At 42.8% G+C, this 18,021-nt stretch overlaps 1 protein-coding gene across 1 annotated transcript in view; it reads left to right on the top strand.

Annotated features, from left to right (window-relative positions):
- Window positions 1–1,143: 1,143 nt before the first annotated feature.
- Window positions 1,144–18,021, top strand: part of PTPRH (protein tyrosine phosphatase receptor type H) — a 167,981-nt gene continuing 151,103 nt past the window's right edge. The window contains exon 1 of the mRNA XM_044281718.1: window positions 1,144–1,397. Coding sequence (XP_044137653.1) covers window positions 1,344–1,397 — 54 coding nt within the window. The 5' untranslated portion in view covers window positions 1,144–1,343. The remainder of the gene's footprint in view (window positions 1,398–18,021) is intronic.

Here is an 18,021-nt window from a genome sequence, read left to right as displayed (position 1 = left end):
AGGGTGTGTCCCGAGGGATGAAAGGGTGCCCTCCCCTCTCACTGCCTAGCCCCAGGTAGCGTTGGTGTGAGGATTGCCACTGTGAATAACAGCTGCAGCTAGTGGCACTACCACTTCCATCCTCTGCTCTGCTCCTCTGGGGTTTGCAGCACATACTTTAAAAAAAACATCAAAAAAAAAGCTACAAAAAATGCTGATCAAGTCAGGTGTCTGAGGCTTTGGGAGTCCTTTGTGAACGGTGCTATTCCAGGTTTTGGCATAAAAAAATATTTTTTATGACTTTTTGAAATCCTGTGCGACAATGTCGAACACCGCGCCAAAATGCCTATGTGACAAAACATTATCTCACTGGCATTTTTACGCTGCTTTTGACACTTGGGAGTGGCGAGGGAGTGCCAAGGGCAGAACAGGGACTGGGATATCGTCCTCCGACAAATTTACCATCATTTGCGTCTGGAAACAGGTGTAAATGTTGGTGAAAAGCTACTCCATTCAGGGCCTGTATTCGTTTTTACGCCCTGGCATACGGACTACTGGAGGTGCGCCTGATGTATAATGAGGCGCACGAGTCGTCATAAATTATGTACATTATCTATCAACACAAAAGTTAAACAAAGACCACGTAAAAAGCCGGTCTTTGTAAATTACCTCCATTTTTTCAGCCCAAAAAACACCAGGGGCGAACCTGTCTGGGAGATGTATCAAAATTGATGCAAAGGAATACTGGCTTAGTTGCCTATAGCAACCAATTGGATTCCACCTTTCATTTTTAACAGCTCCTTTGGAAAATGAAAGGTGGAATCTGATTGGTTGCTATGGGCAACTAAGCCACGTTTCCTTTGCACCAGTTTAGGTAAATCTCCCCCGGTTTTGTGTGTTGCGTGTTTCAGTAAGAACATGAGACACCTGCACCCGGGCGTGCTAGATCAGCTCACACCTTGATTTCTCACTCTGTCTGCCCTTTATGTTTGAATTCAGGGCAGGCACTATTATGTAGCAGAGCTGTGTTTGCTATCTGAACTCAGTTATTAACTTTGTGTAGGATGCAACTTCCTACTGTGCAAAGGGAGGTGGCCATTCACATAGAGGAATAAAAGGTTAAAGTCCTGCCTTGCAGAGAGGAGGGGAATTGTGTGACGGCTGCTGCCACTGCTATTAGACATTTCACTGTCTCACTTCCCTGTTGCTCTAGAAGTACAAAGTCCCAGCTTCATTCTGCGTGACAATGAGAGAGTGACAGGAGCAGGGGACATCCGGAATCCTAGCACAGCAGGTGTAGCTGGAGGGCTCTGGGGATCCGAGCCTCTCAGGTGTCGTGTTTGGACAAGAATCTCAATGCCCCAATGGCCTTTCACTACATCCCCCAAGGGCGATGCCACCTACCGTCTCTGCTGCTGGTAAGTACTGGGTAATCATGGCAGGTGTATGACCAGCTGGGACTTGTAGTTTCACAGCAACTTCTCAATAAGGATGATGAGGACTGGAACATGGGGAGCTGATGTATACAAACTGCCGACAGACCGCGGTCTCTAAAATGGTATATATAGTGGCGCCATACACGCAGAAGCAACGTGAGACGTTTATGTCCTGTTGTGCGGCACATGCTGAAATGTTGTGTACTATCCAGGGACGCAAATGTCCACAGTGTGGCCTCTTGCACGCGACCGTGGTTTGGTTCCACATCAGAGCCGCATTTTTTGCGGCTCGGGTGCGGACCCGTTCACTTCAATGGGGCCGCAAAAGATGCGGTCAGCGGACTCCACGTGCTGTCCGCATCTGTTGCTCCATTCCGTGGCCCCGCAAAAATGATAGATCATGTTCTATTCTTGTCCGTTTTGTGGACAAGAATAGGCATTTCTATAATGGGCCGTCTGTTCCGTTCTGCAAATTGCGGAAGGCACACGGGTGGCATCCATGTTTTGCAGATCTGCAATGAACCTTTAGAGACGTTTTCTGCAAAAGGCACTTTTCTGAGACAATGACATCCAACAGATATTGGGGGTCATTCTATAAAAAGGCTGGCTTTTTACTTCGGAGGATGCGCCTAATTTATGACAACGCACAGTGTTTTCAGGTAGTAAATACTATTACATTTACCGGGGACAATGTCACTTCCAGGACAGAGTAAAAACGCCCATGTGATTAAATATTGTCATGCTGTCCTTTAAAAAGTAGCAACTTTTTTATGCCTAAAACCAGCACAGAGATGTGCAGAGTAAATGACCCCCATTGTTTATATGGGACTACAATTATAGTCCCTGTATATGAATAAAGACGAGACATATTGTGATGGCATGTGGGGCCTTAGGCTGTTTCGTTCTATCCGAAGTGACATAAAAATGAGTCGCCTCAAGTAATGTCTGCAGATCGAGTTTTTTAAATCTTTCTATGAATTTTGTCTAATGCCTTTAGTTTTGTTTGCGTCTTCAGTTCCTCATTTTGAGTGCTGAAGTTCATGGAGAAAACCTGTCCGTCTAGTTACCATATGAATCTATTATAATATCTATAATGTAATGTTGTATAGGTAAGAATGTAGTATGTGGAAACTCGGTGGTTATGAGATATGCAAATAAGACTGAGGTGTGGATGCTATTTGTATATTCACGTAATACTCCGGAAATGGAACTAGGGTGGTTTCACACAATTATTTATTCGTTTTTTTTTTCTTTTTCCTTGCAGGCAACGATCAGATGTTAACTGTTATCAGTGATTGTAAGTCAAAACCAGGAGTGGAGGCTACACAGATGTAAGGTGTCATCAGGATTTGCACTTGTTCTGTGTTTTTCACCTGCACCTGCCTTTGGCTGACAATCACTGATCAAACACTGAGGCCTAGTTCCATGTCTGTTTGACATCCATGAAAAAATAAGTCCATGCTTCATGTCCGTAAAGGATCCACGTTTGGGCCATGTGTCAGTTTTTTGCCCTCCATGTATCATCCAAATTCCACGGGTGATGCTAGGCTGAAAATTTATTTCAAAAATGGTCAGAAAAAACGGACCAAACACCGATGCCATCTGTGTTGTGTCCATGATTTTCACAGAACCATAGGGTTCAATGGGGTTGTTTGGTCCACATCACAGACCAGACTAGTGGATGTCTCTGTGTTTTTTTTCACTGACCCACGGTCAGTAAAAAAATACTGATGTGTGAACGAACATATTAAAATCAATGGGTAAGTGTGTGTAGAAAATGCAGACAGCACATGTCGGGGAAAAACAGAAATGTGAACAAGGCCTGACCGTGTGAAAATGTCCTTAGACCTCACTCACATTTTGTTTTTCATGTACGGGTTCGTCCAGATTATCCTTGGAGAGCACATGTGCCCATTGATTTTAATGTGTTTGTTCACACATTAGTAGTTTTCGAGAGAGCATGCACTACTTTAGTCTGTGATGGGGACTAAACACACCCATTGAAGCCTATGTGTCCATAAAAAAAAAACACTGACGCAACACAGATGGCATTCATGTTCTTTCAGTGGTTTTTCGCGGACCATTAGTAGGAGATGCTCTGGAAATAAATTTTTAGCTGGGCAATGTCCATGGAATATGGATGACACACAAAGGGCAAAAAGCACGGGTACGGATATCTCCACGGATGAAACATGGACAGATTTTCCATGGAATCAAACAGACATGGAAATGTAAACGAGGCCTAAGGCCTCTTTCACACGTCCGTGATGACATCTGTGATAAAACAGTCTGTGGTTCATCTGTGAGGATGTCTGTGTAAGATCGGTGTTTGGTCCGTGTGTAGGGTGGCCAGATAGTCCAGCTTTCTGAGCTCCTAACCTAGCCTCATACACTTGTACGTGCAGGGACACTCTCACTCCTCAATGGAGGCACCAGGACCTGACATTCCCAGCGTTGTGACGTCAACACACTGTGTGCGTCAGTTTCTACTGTCTCTAGTAAGGAGCGAGTGTGCCATGGCGTGAAAGTGGATGAGGTGAGTATTATTTTTTTAACTATTAATCCCCGAATGTCCCTTTTTATAGTGTACTCATTTTTAATGGGCATTAGACGGGGCCACTCCTGTCTAAGGTTACATGCACACGACCGTGCCGTGTTTTGTGGTCTGCAAATTGCAGTTCCGCAAAACACGGATGCTGACTGGTTAGAATCCCTACATACATGAATTTGGCGCTGGTGTTTATTTACTACTAAAAAAAGGCCAGGATAACTGATTCCATTTTCTTTTTTGGCTCCCTGTGGTTTTTGGCGCACCGATTTCTCCATGGCATTTTTCAACTTAGAAAAGGTGATGTAAAAATTAATGCGTGATGCGTGAAAACCAATGCTCATGTACACAGCCCCATTGAAAGGAATGGGTCCGGATTCCATGCGGTCGCAATGCGTTCGCATCACGCTTTGCACCCACACTGAATATTCGCTCGTGTGAAAGGGGTCTAAGTGTGGTGAGTGAGTGCACGTTGAGAGTGGTGGTGTGCTGAATGGGTGCAGTAGTTGTACTCACTTTTCTGTAGCTCCCTGGGCCGGCGTGCAGTGGAGGGGAATAGGTGTTTAAGGTGCTTTGGCTGCTGGGCCCCTGTGTTCATGACGCCAGCACTGTTAAGTGTAATTTGGAGATAGAGTTGAATGATGAGAGAGGCAGTAGTTGAACCAAACATTAACTTTACTTGTAGTTTGTAATCTTGCAATAAGTATAGCATTCAATATCAGTACTTTGTCTTACATGAATTTGGTAAAGATGATAAAGCTGTAAATCCCAATTAGCAGGCTCTGTGAGGTGATGTATATAGGTTCCAGGTTAACTTTTGCAGGAGTGATGATAATACTTTACTTGGTTCCTGATCTTGCTCTGGCTATTCAGTCTTGCAATAATATGGATCCTCTAGTACTAATAGTATACAACCCAAGGGTGGTCTCCCTCGTGGCAGGTAAACTCTCTGCTCCATTCTTTGAAAAGGTTGTCTGAACTATAGTCCAAGTAGTGCCTGGCCTTGACTCTACAATGTAGGATTACTAAATTCTGCTTCTGGATTCTAAAAGTTCAAGTAGCTTACCTCCTGGGCAAGGCCCAGGTGAACAGAGCAAAGTCTGTCTCCTCTCCTTCCTCCTAACTCCTAATCTCCTCCTTAACTTCCTGTGGTTGACCTATATAAATGGTGTTATAGTGACCTGTTGGTAGTTTGTAATGCATTTCAACAGCCTGTAATAGGAATTTAGCAGCATTGACAAAGGAAAATACAATGATTAGTGCAAGATGACCTGAAAGGGCATATAGCAATTTGGAGTGGCCCATACACACATAAGTGGGACACTACACCTATACTTCTCCATAGCCTGTTTCACATGAGCGATACAGAATGTGTCAGGGTCTGTTCAGTGGTTTTACATGCAACTTGAATTGGTTTTGTCTGTGACTGTGTTCAGTGTTATAATTAAAGTCCATGTGGATGGAAAACTCATTCTCTGTAAGGCTTAATCCACACAAGCATCTTGGGGCAGATTTATAAATACTTGTGCATAAAAATGATCTTTACTTTAAACGCTGTCTGAGAGTTATCCTTCTTATACATGCCTCATAATGAATGTCTGTAATAAGCTCTGCACTCCCACTCACCTGTTGTACGTTTCCCACATCTTTTAGTGACATAGCGCTTTACTTACATGAATACAAAGGAAAGTAGTTAAAAGTATCAGCTTTTATGGCAAGTTCCTATTAAAATCCATCAGTCAATTCACTTATGGCTTATGCGTTTCAGGCTGAACATGGCATTCCTCATTGCATACTGTTATGAATACACTGAAACCCAGCCCCCATATTGTGGCAGCTCTGTAACTTTTATTTCTTTATAGTAGCACCTAAAGTGATTGAAATACACTGCTGTCAGCATTGTTTAAGGCTACCCTACGTTTAGCTCAGCACTTCCCATATAGGGTTCCCAGTAATCTTGGGGTTCCTTGAATCCTGATCAGGGGTTTCCCAGAACACCCCAACAACAAGACCTGTCCCTCTTCTATAGGGAATGGAATATGATTGGCAACCTAATCATAGATGCCAAATTCAGAATGACATACTGTAATGCTTACTCTTTCTATACCAAGCTTCGTTGCGGAATGGCATTAGGGGTTCCCCTAGCTTGGAATAATTTGGGGAATCACTGATTTAGACTATGCTAGTAAGACATCCTCTTTGATCGCAGTTTTTGGACTCGTATAACATATTACATGATGGTATTATGACTCTGTTTAGTACAAAACCTTAATTGGACACCCATTGAGGAGCACAAGCCCTCCACATGTCTCCAATTTCAAAAAATGAGGCTTCAAAGTCATGGCATGCACCATCAGACGTAATATGTAAGGAGGTAATCTACCCTAGAATTATTACTTCTATGGGAAAATATCTTCGTTCATATGGAGTCCAACAGAGTCTGTACAGCATTGCATACAGGCTAGAAGCTCTGTGCTAAAGGAGCCGTACTGGCCCCATGCATTGCTGAATAGGCTCCGTGCCAGTGTTAATCAGTCCATAAGGTGATGCTTTTTATGGAGAATTTATGGTATTATTTGCTTTTCACCAAATTGAAATTAATAAGTGAGACATTTCTACTTTTTATCCACCATGATGGTCATTGTTCCTAGAAACAATGGTAAATATTCAGTGTTCATATGGTTGGTACTATATGTCTATTTGTACAGTTACTAAACACTGTAGTAAGTAATGTAATTTATTCTGTAATATTCTACAATTCAGTCTACTAGAGAAAAAGTCCCCAACTAGTCCTTTCCCTATTCATTCCTGTACAACCCCAAGTCCATATATATAATTAGTCTTCTTCAGTCTAAAGCCTGAATGGAGAGCCATTGCAAGTTCTACCATGAGCTGGCAAATCTGTATGAATAGCCTTCTGCTCCATACCAAATCATAAAGCCTTCCATACATAGTGAGAGAAATTGGAGGGTTCACACTGCAATTGACTACTAGGAAGATCTTTGACAGGGGAAGGTCTCTGGTACTAGATGACAGGACAATAAGCAAACCCATGAACATGAGGTTACTGGCCTAGGAAAAGTGCTGCAATCTCTTCAAGCCAGGTGTTGGACCCCCACAGATACTGATGACCCCTTTAACTACCTGCATTGTAGCCATTTCTGTATGTTCCATGGCTGATTTAAATTCATTGATCAAGATTTTAAAAAGTGCTGTGATACTGAAAAAAAATAAAACACTCCTTGCTTAGTCTAGGCTATGGTCTAACTGGTGGCAGTATATACACTAGACTTCAATAAATGTGGCACATCAAATCTTTCCACTTAGCTAACCATCTAAAATGCCAACAAATTGCAATGTTTAAAAAATGTAGGTGACCTTATATTTTTGTGTATAGTGCTTGGTGTGTGGGGTGGGGGGGTCAAAAATTTCTCAGGAACTCATTGGATTCTAGTTACTGCACTGGTGTACAGTGGACTTGAGCTATGTCCCTGATCTGCCAGTTTAGGCATCTGAAAGAACAAGAAAAACATATATATATGCCGTAAGTCACATGGCAACAGATAAAGCAGCAGAAGTACAGTTTTAAGATCATTCTTCAGAAATGGAGCACAGAGATCTCATGTCACAAGGGGAAATGGAGCAGAATAAGGCAGAAAAAGACAAAGGCCGTTTTCATACTGACTACTGAGGCTTGTGTGTGACCGTGCACTACAGTAGTATTGTGTGTGTCTGTCATCATTTTACCCACACAGGGCTAGATCCTCATCTGCCACAGATTAAAGAGCTTACCCCCCTTTCCACAATATGCTGTACATATATAGATATTTTATGATGACCATGGGGCCATATTAGAGATTATTACAATTAGACATCAGCATTATTGTGATGTTGTCCAAGTCCTATGCCTATCCGGCATCTCTACATAACTGTTCAGGGCTTTAGACGCCGGTCTTAATAAATGTGCCCCTGTGTGTGAAACCAGCCCATATTGCAATTTTTTTTCCTGGGTTTTGCTGCTGAAAAAATTTGTTAAAGCCATTCAGTGGAACCTATTCTTTTTTTTTTTTTTGGATAGGAAATGTGGAGAACCCCTTAAAATAGAAAGAAGGAAAAAAGAACAAGAAAAACATTCCATTAGCAAACACAATGACCCTGATTTATCATACCTTCACTCCAGAATTCTGGCGTCAAAAAGTCACAAAAATAGGGCTTTTACAATATTTTACACTTGCTTGCGCAAAATCTAAGCGACTGTGCAATATCTTGCAGTTTTTTTGCACTCGTGCAAAATTTAGTGACTTTTTGCATATTTTTTTTTATTCCCCCCCAATGTGTGTAAGGAACATAGTATACAGTCCTATTCATTAGCATTGTACTTCAAATCACAGGCTTCATTTCCTTCAGGACGAACCGAACACCAAATAGACAACAGCATAGCCGTACAGCTCTATATATACGTTTTTGTACGATTCAATTAATGATAGAGTTTTATAATATGTTATGCTCTTAATTCAACATCAGTTTTATAATTAATCTAGATTCATATTATCTATAATGAACTTATCCATTACATCAGCTTTACATGCTAGTGACACTGCAGTGAATTGGAGTTCTTCATGCTGATGTACAAGTTAATTAATCCACGTTCAGGAATTTGAGAAGTTCTTCTTTTTTAAGTACCGTATGTGTCGTTTCAAAGAGAATAAATTAACAGAAGTGGTAAACTGGAATTACCGGTTCACGGACCAGAGTAACCTTAGGGTAAAATAGTAAAGACAGTGAAAAGGTGAAGTACTATTAATAACACTTGCCGTGCAACACGGGTATATAGGTAGAGTCCTTCTAATAATAGTACCGCACAAACAATAATCCTCAGCTCACAGAGGGGGTAAGGGCATGTCCAAACTATGACTGGAAATGCGGGTCTCGCTCTTTTATTTTATACTGAAAGAGTTGTCTAGGGTGAGAACAAAATGTCTATTTTTTTTCCAAGAACCAATTCACTCTGGTCCATATAGACATTGTTGTATGGGAGATGAGCTGCAGCAAGCACGGACACTGCACAGTGGATGGAGCTTTCTGCTTCCCGCTGCGTCTACTGTGTTGGTGGCGGCGGTGGAAGATTACAGCCTTAGGCCTCATGCACAGGACTGTTGTTTTGGTCCGCATCCGAGCCGCATTTTTTTGCAGCTCAGATGCAGATCCATTCACTTTAATGGGGCAGCAAAAGATGCGGACAGTACTTTGTGTGCTGTCTACATCCGTCCCTCCGTTCCTTGGCACCGCAAAAAGAATAGAACATGTCCTATTCTTGTCTGTTTTGCGGACAAGAATAGGCATTTCTATAATGGGTGGCCCCTTCTGTTCCGCAAATTGCAGAATGCACATGGACGGCATCCGTGTTTTGCAGATCCACAATTTGCGGACCACAAAAAACACGGCATGGTCGTGTGCATCTAGCCTTATCGGTGATGGTGACAGGTGTTGGACTTAAGATGACTTCTCTTGAGGATAGGTCTTCAAAAGAGAGGAGCAAATTTCTTACAAATTCTAGTGAATCCCATACTTTTGCAATTAGCTTAAGATGAATCGCTCAAAGCCATGGCCACTCTTTTACAGATCAGAGAACACAGAAGAACGCATCTGCCACCATATCGGGATCACTTTTAATTTAATCTTTTTTTACAGTGTTTTTTTATTTTTATTAAACAGGCTGTTACCACCCGCTATGATCCATTCACCCATAACCATACACAGTATCACTGGTGACATTAATAATAGTGTCTTGGCATTAAAGAGTTTGAAAGGGGTTGGATACAGTGCTAGGAGACCCCAGAGTGTCATACATGACTTTTTATGGCAATTGTGGCACTTTCGATTTGGATCGAATTTATTTGTACCTGAATCGACAGTGACAATGAATCGGACCCAAAACAAATTTCAAGAAATTAAAGCCTCTTTAAATTCAGATGTTCTGATTATCCATTTGCTAACATCTCTCCTTTGACAACTTTTGATCTACTGCTCCCATTATTCTAATACAGGCATGCTCAACCTGCGGCCTCAACCTGCGGCCCTCCAGCTGTTGTAAAACTACAACTCCCACAATGTTCTGCTGTAGGCTGATAGCTGTAGGCTGTTTGGGCATGCTGGGAGTTGTAGTTTTGCAACAGCTGGAGGGCCGCAGGTTGAGCATGCCTGTTCTAAAAGGTTTAATTACATAGAAGGAATATTACTCAAGGAAGGGCAAAAAAGTGTCAGAAGAAGGATCCTAGAATGCAGCTGCCAGCGTGGGTGGCACAGTGGGTAAAGTTATTTTTTGCAATAAGAAAGGGACATTAAAGAAAAGGGAAAAAAAACTAAAATATAAGCTATTTTTAATAGAAATGAAGAAGAAAAGGAAAGTTGACAATTTTATCACAATTTGCGATATAAGGAACTGAAACCTAAAGGGAATATCCACCATCTCGTTACCATAGACTTAAGCCTATTCAGTATATGCCGGCTGGTACATCTGTGTAAGGATTCTATGTCGCTTGCTATTCAGTTCCAGTAAGTCACAGCTACGATCACTGACTACATTGTTAAACGGGGATCAGGGAGGAGCCCTGAATGGGGTGCACAAAGTGGAAAGAGAATGGAATGCGGTCGGAAGCGTTATTCAACAGCGTCAACAACTATGGAAACACACCATGCACCACACTTTTTGTTTCTGTGGTTGCAAATTTAGCTGAGGGTGTTAAAGGGAACCTGTCACCGGGATTTTGTGTATAGAGCTGAGGACGTGTTGCTAGATGGACGCTAGCACATCCTCAATACCCAGTCCCCATAGCTCTGTGTGCTTTTATTGTATAAAAAAAACCCGATTTGATACATATGCAAATTAACCTGAGATGAGTCCTGTACCTGAGATGAGTCAGGGACAGGAAGTAATTTGCTTCTATGTTGAAGGGAGTTTTTTTAAATATATTTTATTAAATAAAACTTTATCCTTGCCTTAAACCTCCGGTTTTTATTTGCACACGGTACAAATGATACAAACAATGGACCAGTGCTCCTAAAGGATCTAGGAGAAAAATTGTCCCTGCTGGCCAACGTAATTGGTTTGAAACAACTTAGAATGTCTACAATGCAATTAGGCTAGGTCTACACGACGACATTTGTCGCGCGACAAAAAGTCGCGCGACATATAGGGCGCAACAGTTGTCGCGCGACATTTTGTTGCACCAATGTCGCGCGACAATTTTTATAATGGCAGTCTATGGTGTCGCACTGCAACATGCGACATGTTGCGACTGCGACGCGACAGTCGCAGAAAAATCCATCTTGAATGGATTTTCTGCGACTGTCGCGTCGCAGTCGCAGCATGTCGCATGTTGCAGTGCGACACCATAGACTGCCATTATAAAAATTGTCGTGCGACATTGGTGCAACAAAATGTCGCGCGACAAATGTCGTCGTGTAGACCTAGCCTAAGGCTACTTTCACACTAGCGTTCGATCAGATCCGTTCTGAACGGATCCGATCATAATAATGCAGACGGAGGCTCCGTTCAGAACGGATCCGTCTGCATTATTTTAGCATATAACAGCTAAGTGTGAAAATAGCCTCGTACGGATCCGTCCAGACTTTCAATGTAAAGTCAATGGGGGACGGATCCGCCTGAAGATTGAGCCATATTGTGGCATCTTCAAACGGATCCGTCCCCATTGACTTAGGCCCCATGCACACGGCCGTTGTTCACGGCCGTGTGCGGGCCGTGGAACCGCGGCCTGGATCCCTTCCTGTGAGCTGGAGCGCACGGCGTCACTGGTTGCTATGACGCCGTGCGCTCCCTGCTGCCGCCGCAATACAGTACTACACTGGTATAGATCATACCAGTGTATTACTGTACTGTGCCGGCAGCAGGGGGCGCACGGCGTCATAGCAACCAGTGACGCCGTGCGCTCCAGCTCACAGGAAGGGATCCAGGCCGCGGTTCCACGGCCCGCACACGGCCGTGAACAACGGCCGTGTGCATGGGGCCTTACATTGTAAGTCTGGACGGATCCGCACGCCTCCGCACGGCCAGGCGGACACCCGAACGCTGCAAGCAGCGTTCAGCTGTCCGCCTGTCCGTGCGGAGGCGAGCAGAGCGGAGGCTGAACGCCGCCAGACTGATGCAGTCTGAGCGGATCCGCTCCATTCAGACTGCATCAGGGCTGGACGGCTGCGTTCGGGTCCGCTCGTGAGCCCCTTCAAACGGAGCTCACGAGCGGACCGACGAACGCTAGTGTGAAAGTAGCCTAAAGGGGTTATCCAAGACTATAAAATGCCCCCATATGCCTGTGCCCCTCACACTGAATATACTTAGCTCGCTCCCTGCACTGCTCCTGGTCCTGCGCCGCTGCTGCTTCGCGGGTGATTTTATTAGTCTTCGATAACCCCTTTAAGCCAAACCTTTATTGGATGCTTTGGCCAATAAGGCATTTTTTGTGAGACCATTTATATTACTCTATATAACAGAGGACAACACGGTTTACTACTGAAGATCAATGAAACATGCCAGAAGATGAATCCAAAGATCATAATAGCTAGCTCACAAAGAGGAACTCGGGGAACGGAAAATGCAGGCGAGCACCAACACCAAGGAAATGTAGAAAAATCCAGCCTCCGATTGCCATAAAAACATCCAAGATTTATTCAAGCATGTTAAAAATCAGCCAAGTGAAAAAAATACAAACAGGCATGTTTTGATTAGTTGACATGTTTCGGATGCATCTTATCAGCAACCTTAACCCCTTCACTATCAAGCCACTTTTCACCTTAAACCCCAGGCTGATTTTTGAAAATCTGATGTGTCAGTTTATGTGGTAATAACTTTAAAACACTGTTACTTATCCAGGCCATTCTGAGATTGTTTTCTCATCACCTATTGTACTTCATAACAGTGGTAAAATTGAGTAAAAATTTTTGATTTTTATTTATAAAAAAAATACTAAATTTACCATTTTTTTGGAAAAATGTTCACATTTCAATTTCTCTACTTTTATACTAGATAGTAATAACTCCAAAAATAGTTACTACTTTACATTCCCCATATGTCTACTTCATGTTTGGATAATTTTGTGAATGCCATTTTATTTTTTGGGGACGTTAGAAGGCTTAGAAGTTTAGAAGCAAATCTTGAAATATTTCCAAAAATCTCAAAAACCCACTTTTGTAAGGACCAGTTCAGGTCTGAAATCACTTTGGGAGGCTTACATAATAGAAACCACCCTAAAATGACCACATTTTAGAAACTTCGCCCCTCAAGGTATTCAAAACTGATTTTACAAACTTTGTTAACCCTTTAGGTGTTCTACAAGAATTAATGGAAAATGGAGATTAAATTTCAGAATTTAACTTTTTGGGCAGATTTTCTATTTTAATCAATATTTTTCCACTAACAAAGCAAGGGTTAACATCCAAACAAAACTCAATATTTATGGCCCTGATTCTGTAGTTTACAGAAACACCCCATATGTGGTTGTAAACTGCTGTACAGGCATACGGAATTGCGCAGAAGGAAAGGAACGCCATATGGTTTTTGGAAAGCAGATTTCACTGGGATAATTTTAAGCTGCCATGTCCCATTTGAAGACCCCCTGATGCATCCCTAGAGTAGAAACTCCAAAAAAAGACCCCTTTTTGGAAACTATAGGATAAGGTGGCAGTTTTTGGGGTACTATTTTAGGGATTTTTGGTTGCTCTATATTACACTTTTTGTGAGGCAATGTAAAAAAAAAATTGCTGTTTTGGCACCTTTTTTATTTTTTGTTATTTACAGTGTTCATCTGACAGGTTAGATCACGTGCTATTTTTATAGAGCAGGTTGTTATTGACGCGACAATACCTAAAAGCCATAGTTTATTTTTTGGGCGACTGTCTTATGTAGGGGCTCATTTTTTGCGGGATGAGATGACAGTTTGGTACTATTTTAGGGTGCATTTGACTTTTTGATCGCTTGCTATTGCACTTTTTGTGATGTAAGGTAAGAAAAAATGGCGTTTTTATTTAAAAAAAATTATGGTGTTCACCTGAGGGGTTTGTTCATTAGGTAATTTTTATAGAGAAGGTTGTTACGGATGCGGCGATACCGAATATGTCAACTTTTTATTTATTTTTTACATTTAACACAATAAAAGCATTTTTGAAACAAAAACAAAAAATCAGATTTTAGTGTCTCCATAGTCTGAGAGCAATAGTTTTTTTATTTTTGGGGGAAATTGTCTTAGGAAATTTTTGCGGGATGAGTTGACGGTTAGATTGGTACTATTTTGGGGGGCATACGCCTTTTTGATCGCTTGGTGTTGCACTTTTAGTCTACTTTCACACTTACGTTCAGAGCAGATCCGTCTGGTGTCTGCACAGACGGATCCGCTCCTATAATGCAGGCGATGGGATCCTGTTCAGAACGGATCCGTCTGCGTTATATTTCAGAAAAAAGTGTGAAAGTTAGTCAGACGGATCCGTCCAGCCTTTACATTGAAATTGAGCCATATTCTGTCAACATCAAACAGATCCGTCCCCAATCAGCGTTCGGGTGTCCGCCTGCTGAGCGGAGCGGAGGCCAAACGGTGCCAGTCTGAGGCATTCTGACCGGATCCGCATCCACTCAGAATGCATTGGGACCGTATGGATGCGTTCGGGGGCCGCTTGTGAGAGCCTTCAAACGGAACTCACAAGCGGAGCCCCGAACGCTAGTGTGAAAGTAGCCTAAGGTGACAAAAAAAAGTTTGTTTTTTTAGCAGTTTTTTTTTTTTGACATTGTTCACTTGAGGGGTTAGGTCATGTAATATTTTTATAGAGCCGGTCGATACAGACGCGGCGATACCTAATATGTCTTTTTTTTTTTTTTCTCCTATATTTATCCTATGTTTATTTTTTACTTTTGAACTTTTTTTTTTTAACTATTTTTTCTCCCACTCTGGGACTTCAACTTTTGGGGGTCTGATACCCTTTACAATGCATTACAATACTTCTGTATTGTAATGCATTGGCTTTAAGTGTATTACCACTTTAATACGCTTACAGCCTGCTTGCCTGTGAGATCCAGGGGGCTGGATCTCACAGGCTCTCCCGGAAGGCAGCTACGATGCCTTCCCTGCCATGGGGTCCCCGTCACAGCAGCGCACCCGTGAGGATACTGCACATGCTGCGGTCAGCGCTGACAGCGGCCGTGCAAGAGTTAATGCACCAGCATCAATGACAGCCAGACCCCTGCCTCTGATCGGGCAGGAACAGGTCCTGCAACCGCCTGATCAGCACGGCATACCTGTACTGCGCTGGGATTTCTGTCCCGCATTTCTGTGCCGTACATGTAGTGCGCTGGTAGTGAACGGGTTAAAGAGGACCTATCACCACTCCTGACATGCCTGTTTTAATAGCTTCATGCATTCCCCATGTTATAACAATGCTGGAGCATCTGCTCTTATGGCTCTATGTTGTGCCATTCCTTTATCATTTCTACTAGACGTTATCAATGAATTACTAGCAGGCTGCAGTAAGGGTACAGAGGGGAGGTAACCAGTTTGGGGGGGGGGGGGGGGGTGTCGCTGCACAGACTCACACTATCCAATCAGTGCTGCCATTTTCAGACTGTGCAGATACACCCCCCCCCCCCCCCCCAACAGTTCATTCATAACTTCAAGTAGAAATAATAAAGGAATGTCACATCATAAAGACATAAAAATAGATGATCTAAAACTGTTATTACAGGGGGAATGCATGTAGCTATTAAAACAGACAAGTCAGGAGAGGTGAAAGGTCCTCTTTAAGGTGTTTTTTGCGGACCCATTGAAATGAATGGGTCCGCATCCTATCCGCAAAAAAAACGGATCGGACACTGAAACAAAATACGGTCGTGTGCATGTAGCCTAAGGCTGTAGCACAAAGCTGATGTGGCAGACGATTGTCGAGAGGGAAGCGTTCCATCCCGGCAATCACCAGCTTGTTAGCGGTGGAGACTGCAGCTATTACATCTAGCGATCTCCTCCACAGCATTGGGAAGAGTAATTGCTATGCCATCGCTCGTCCCCTAGCTATATAGTGGTTTGCTTGGTTTGATTAGACACCACGATCTGCCGCCTGCAAACAATCGTTTTTTGACATGTCAAAAGATTTGGCTTGCACGATGAATGGGCAGTATTACACTGCAAGATGATCGGTAACCAGCAGGGGCGGAATAAATGCATGATGGGGTCCAGCTCTACATGTAATAGAATACAGCACCACATACCTCTTACTTCCAGTGACATCTCCTGTCGTGTACATCTTCTCTTTCCTCTTCTCCTCCGTTTGCACCAGAACGCCAAGGCTAATTCTTTCAGCCGCATCGCGTCTCTACAGAGTTTGTTACACAGACATGTTACATTTCTAATAATTGGGGTCATTTATCAAACTGGTGTAAAGTACAACTGGCTTAGTTCCCCATAGCAACTAATCAGATTCCACCTTTCATTTTCAAAGGGAGCTGTCTAAAAGTGGAATCTGGTTGCTATGAGCAACTAAACCAGTTCTACGTTACACCAGTTTGATAAATAACCCCAAAATGTCTCTATAGTGTCTACAGCAAATATAATATCCCCTAGAGTGCCCCCAGTAATAATAACACCCTATATTGTGCTCCAGGTAATAATGCCTGTATAGTGTCCCTGAAAAATAATGTCCCCTAATATGTCCTTGTAATAGAAATGCCCCATAGTTCCTACCCAATAGCAACATCCCCCACACTTCCCCCATATAATAGTTTGCCCCCACAGTATTCATTTCTCCACACTGCCCCCACAGTATTAATTCCCTCCACGGTATTAATTATCCCCCACACTGCCCCCACAGTATTAATTTCCCCCACACTAGTAATTTGCTCCCACGTAGTAGTTTGCCCCCAACTGTCACTTCAGTAAGATTCTCCTGTGCCCCCCAGTAATGTCCCCCAAAGTTGGCACACACAAAAAATAAAATAAAAGCTAATACTTACCTGTGTCCCAGCTGGCGCTCACTCGTAGATTGTAGGCAGGCGTGCTGCGCACACGCGTTACTGTGCTGCGTCCGGGCACAGGCACGCGATGACGTCATCACGCCCGCCTGCGTCGGGATTTTACTACCGCATAGGCTTCAGGCATACTAGGCCTGAAGCCTATAGCGGTGATCATGGGGCAGGGAACTATGCGCTCCCATGCCCCACCATAGTTTGTGGGCATTTGGATCCTATAAATTGGTATAGTTTAAATTCAATATGTACCAAAACTGTGACACGCTTTTGGCACACAGAAGGCACACCCCTTTTCCTACTAAGCCACACCTCTTTCCCACAAAGCCATGCCCCTTGTCGGAGAAGGCATAAAATGTTTAGAACAGCATGTAAAACTGTTAGTAAATGTGGTGTGTGTGTGTGTGTATATGTATATGTGTGTATATATATATATATATATATATATATATATAATTACTGTAATCATTCCATATAAAAGAAACATAAAGTATTGGCAATCAAAAGAGGACAGCTGATAGATATTCATATTATATTTGTATTTCACTCAATGCCGCTGTGCGAAACCCAGGTGTGTTTCACTTTTTAATGTGAACTGAAGGGTGAACGTACTGTATTTTCCATTGACCAAAAATAACATAATGTATGTTCAGTTGTAAACCGCTATCTACCACCCTTTATGACCTATATTATTGGAAAAATCTGGTTTTATGTATCGGGGACAAGTGATTGCATTTAACTGAACGTCTTACAGAAATGCTGCAGACATAAATGGATGATAGCACCAGGACTTCATTGAGGAGTTGTGGATTACTGTAGTACACCGCTATAGGCTCTGTTCACATTGCAGTTTTGCAGGGATACATGGAGTGTTTCTGCCTGAAAATTATCTCCAAAAAATGCCTCAAAACAGCCTCCCATTCGTATCAATGGGAAGCAGCACTTGCTTTTTTTTTTACGTGTAAGGGCTCATGCACACGACCGTATGTATTTTGCGGTCCACGAAACACATCTGTATTGTACCAATGCCTATCATTGTCCGT

This window comes from Bufo gargarizans, chromosome 2 (genome assembly GCF_014858855.1).
Source record: "Bufo gargarizans isolate SCDJY-AF-19 chromosome 2, ASM1485885v1, whole genome shotgun sequence".
Classification (NCBI taxonomy): Eukaryota; Metazoa; Chordata; class Amphibia; order Anura; family Bufonidae; genus Bufo; species Bufo gargarizans.
The sequence above is the reverse complement of the archived record's forward strand: the minus strand, read 5'-3'. Positions and strand labels throughout refer to the sequence as shown.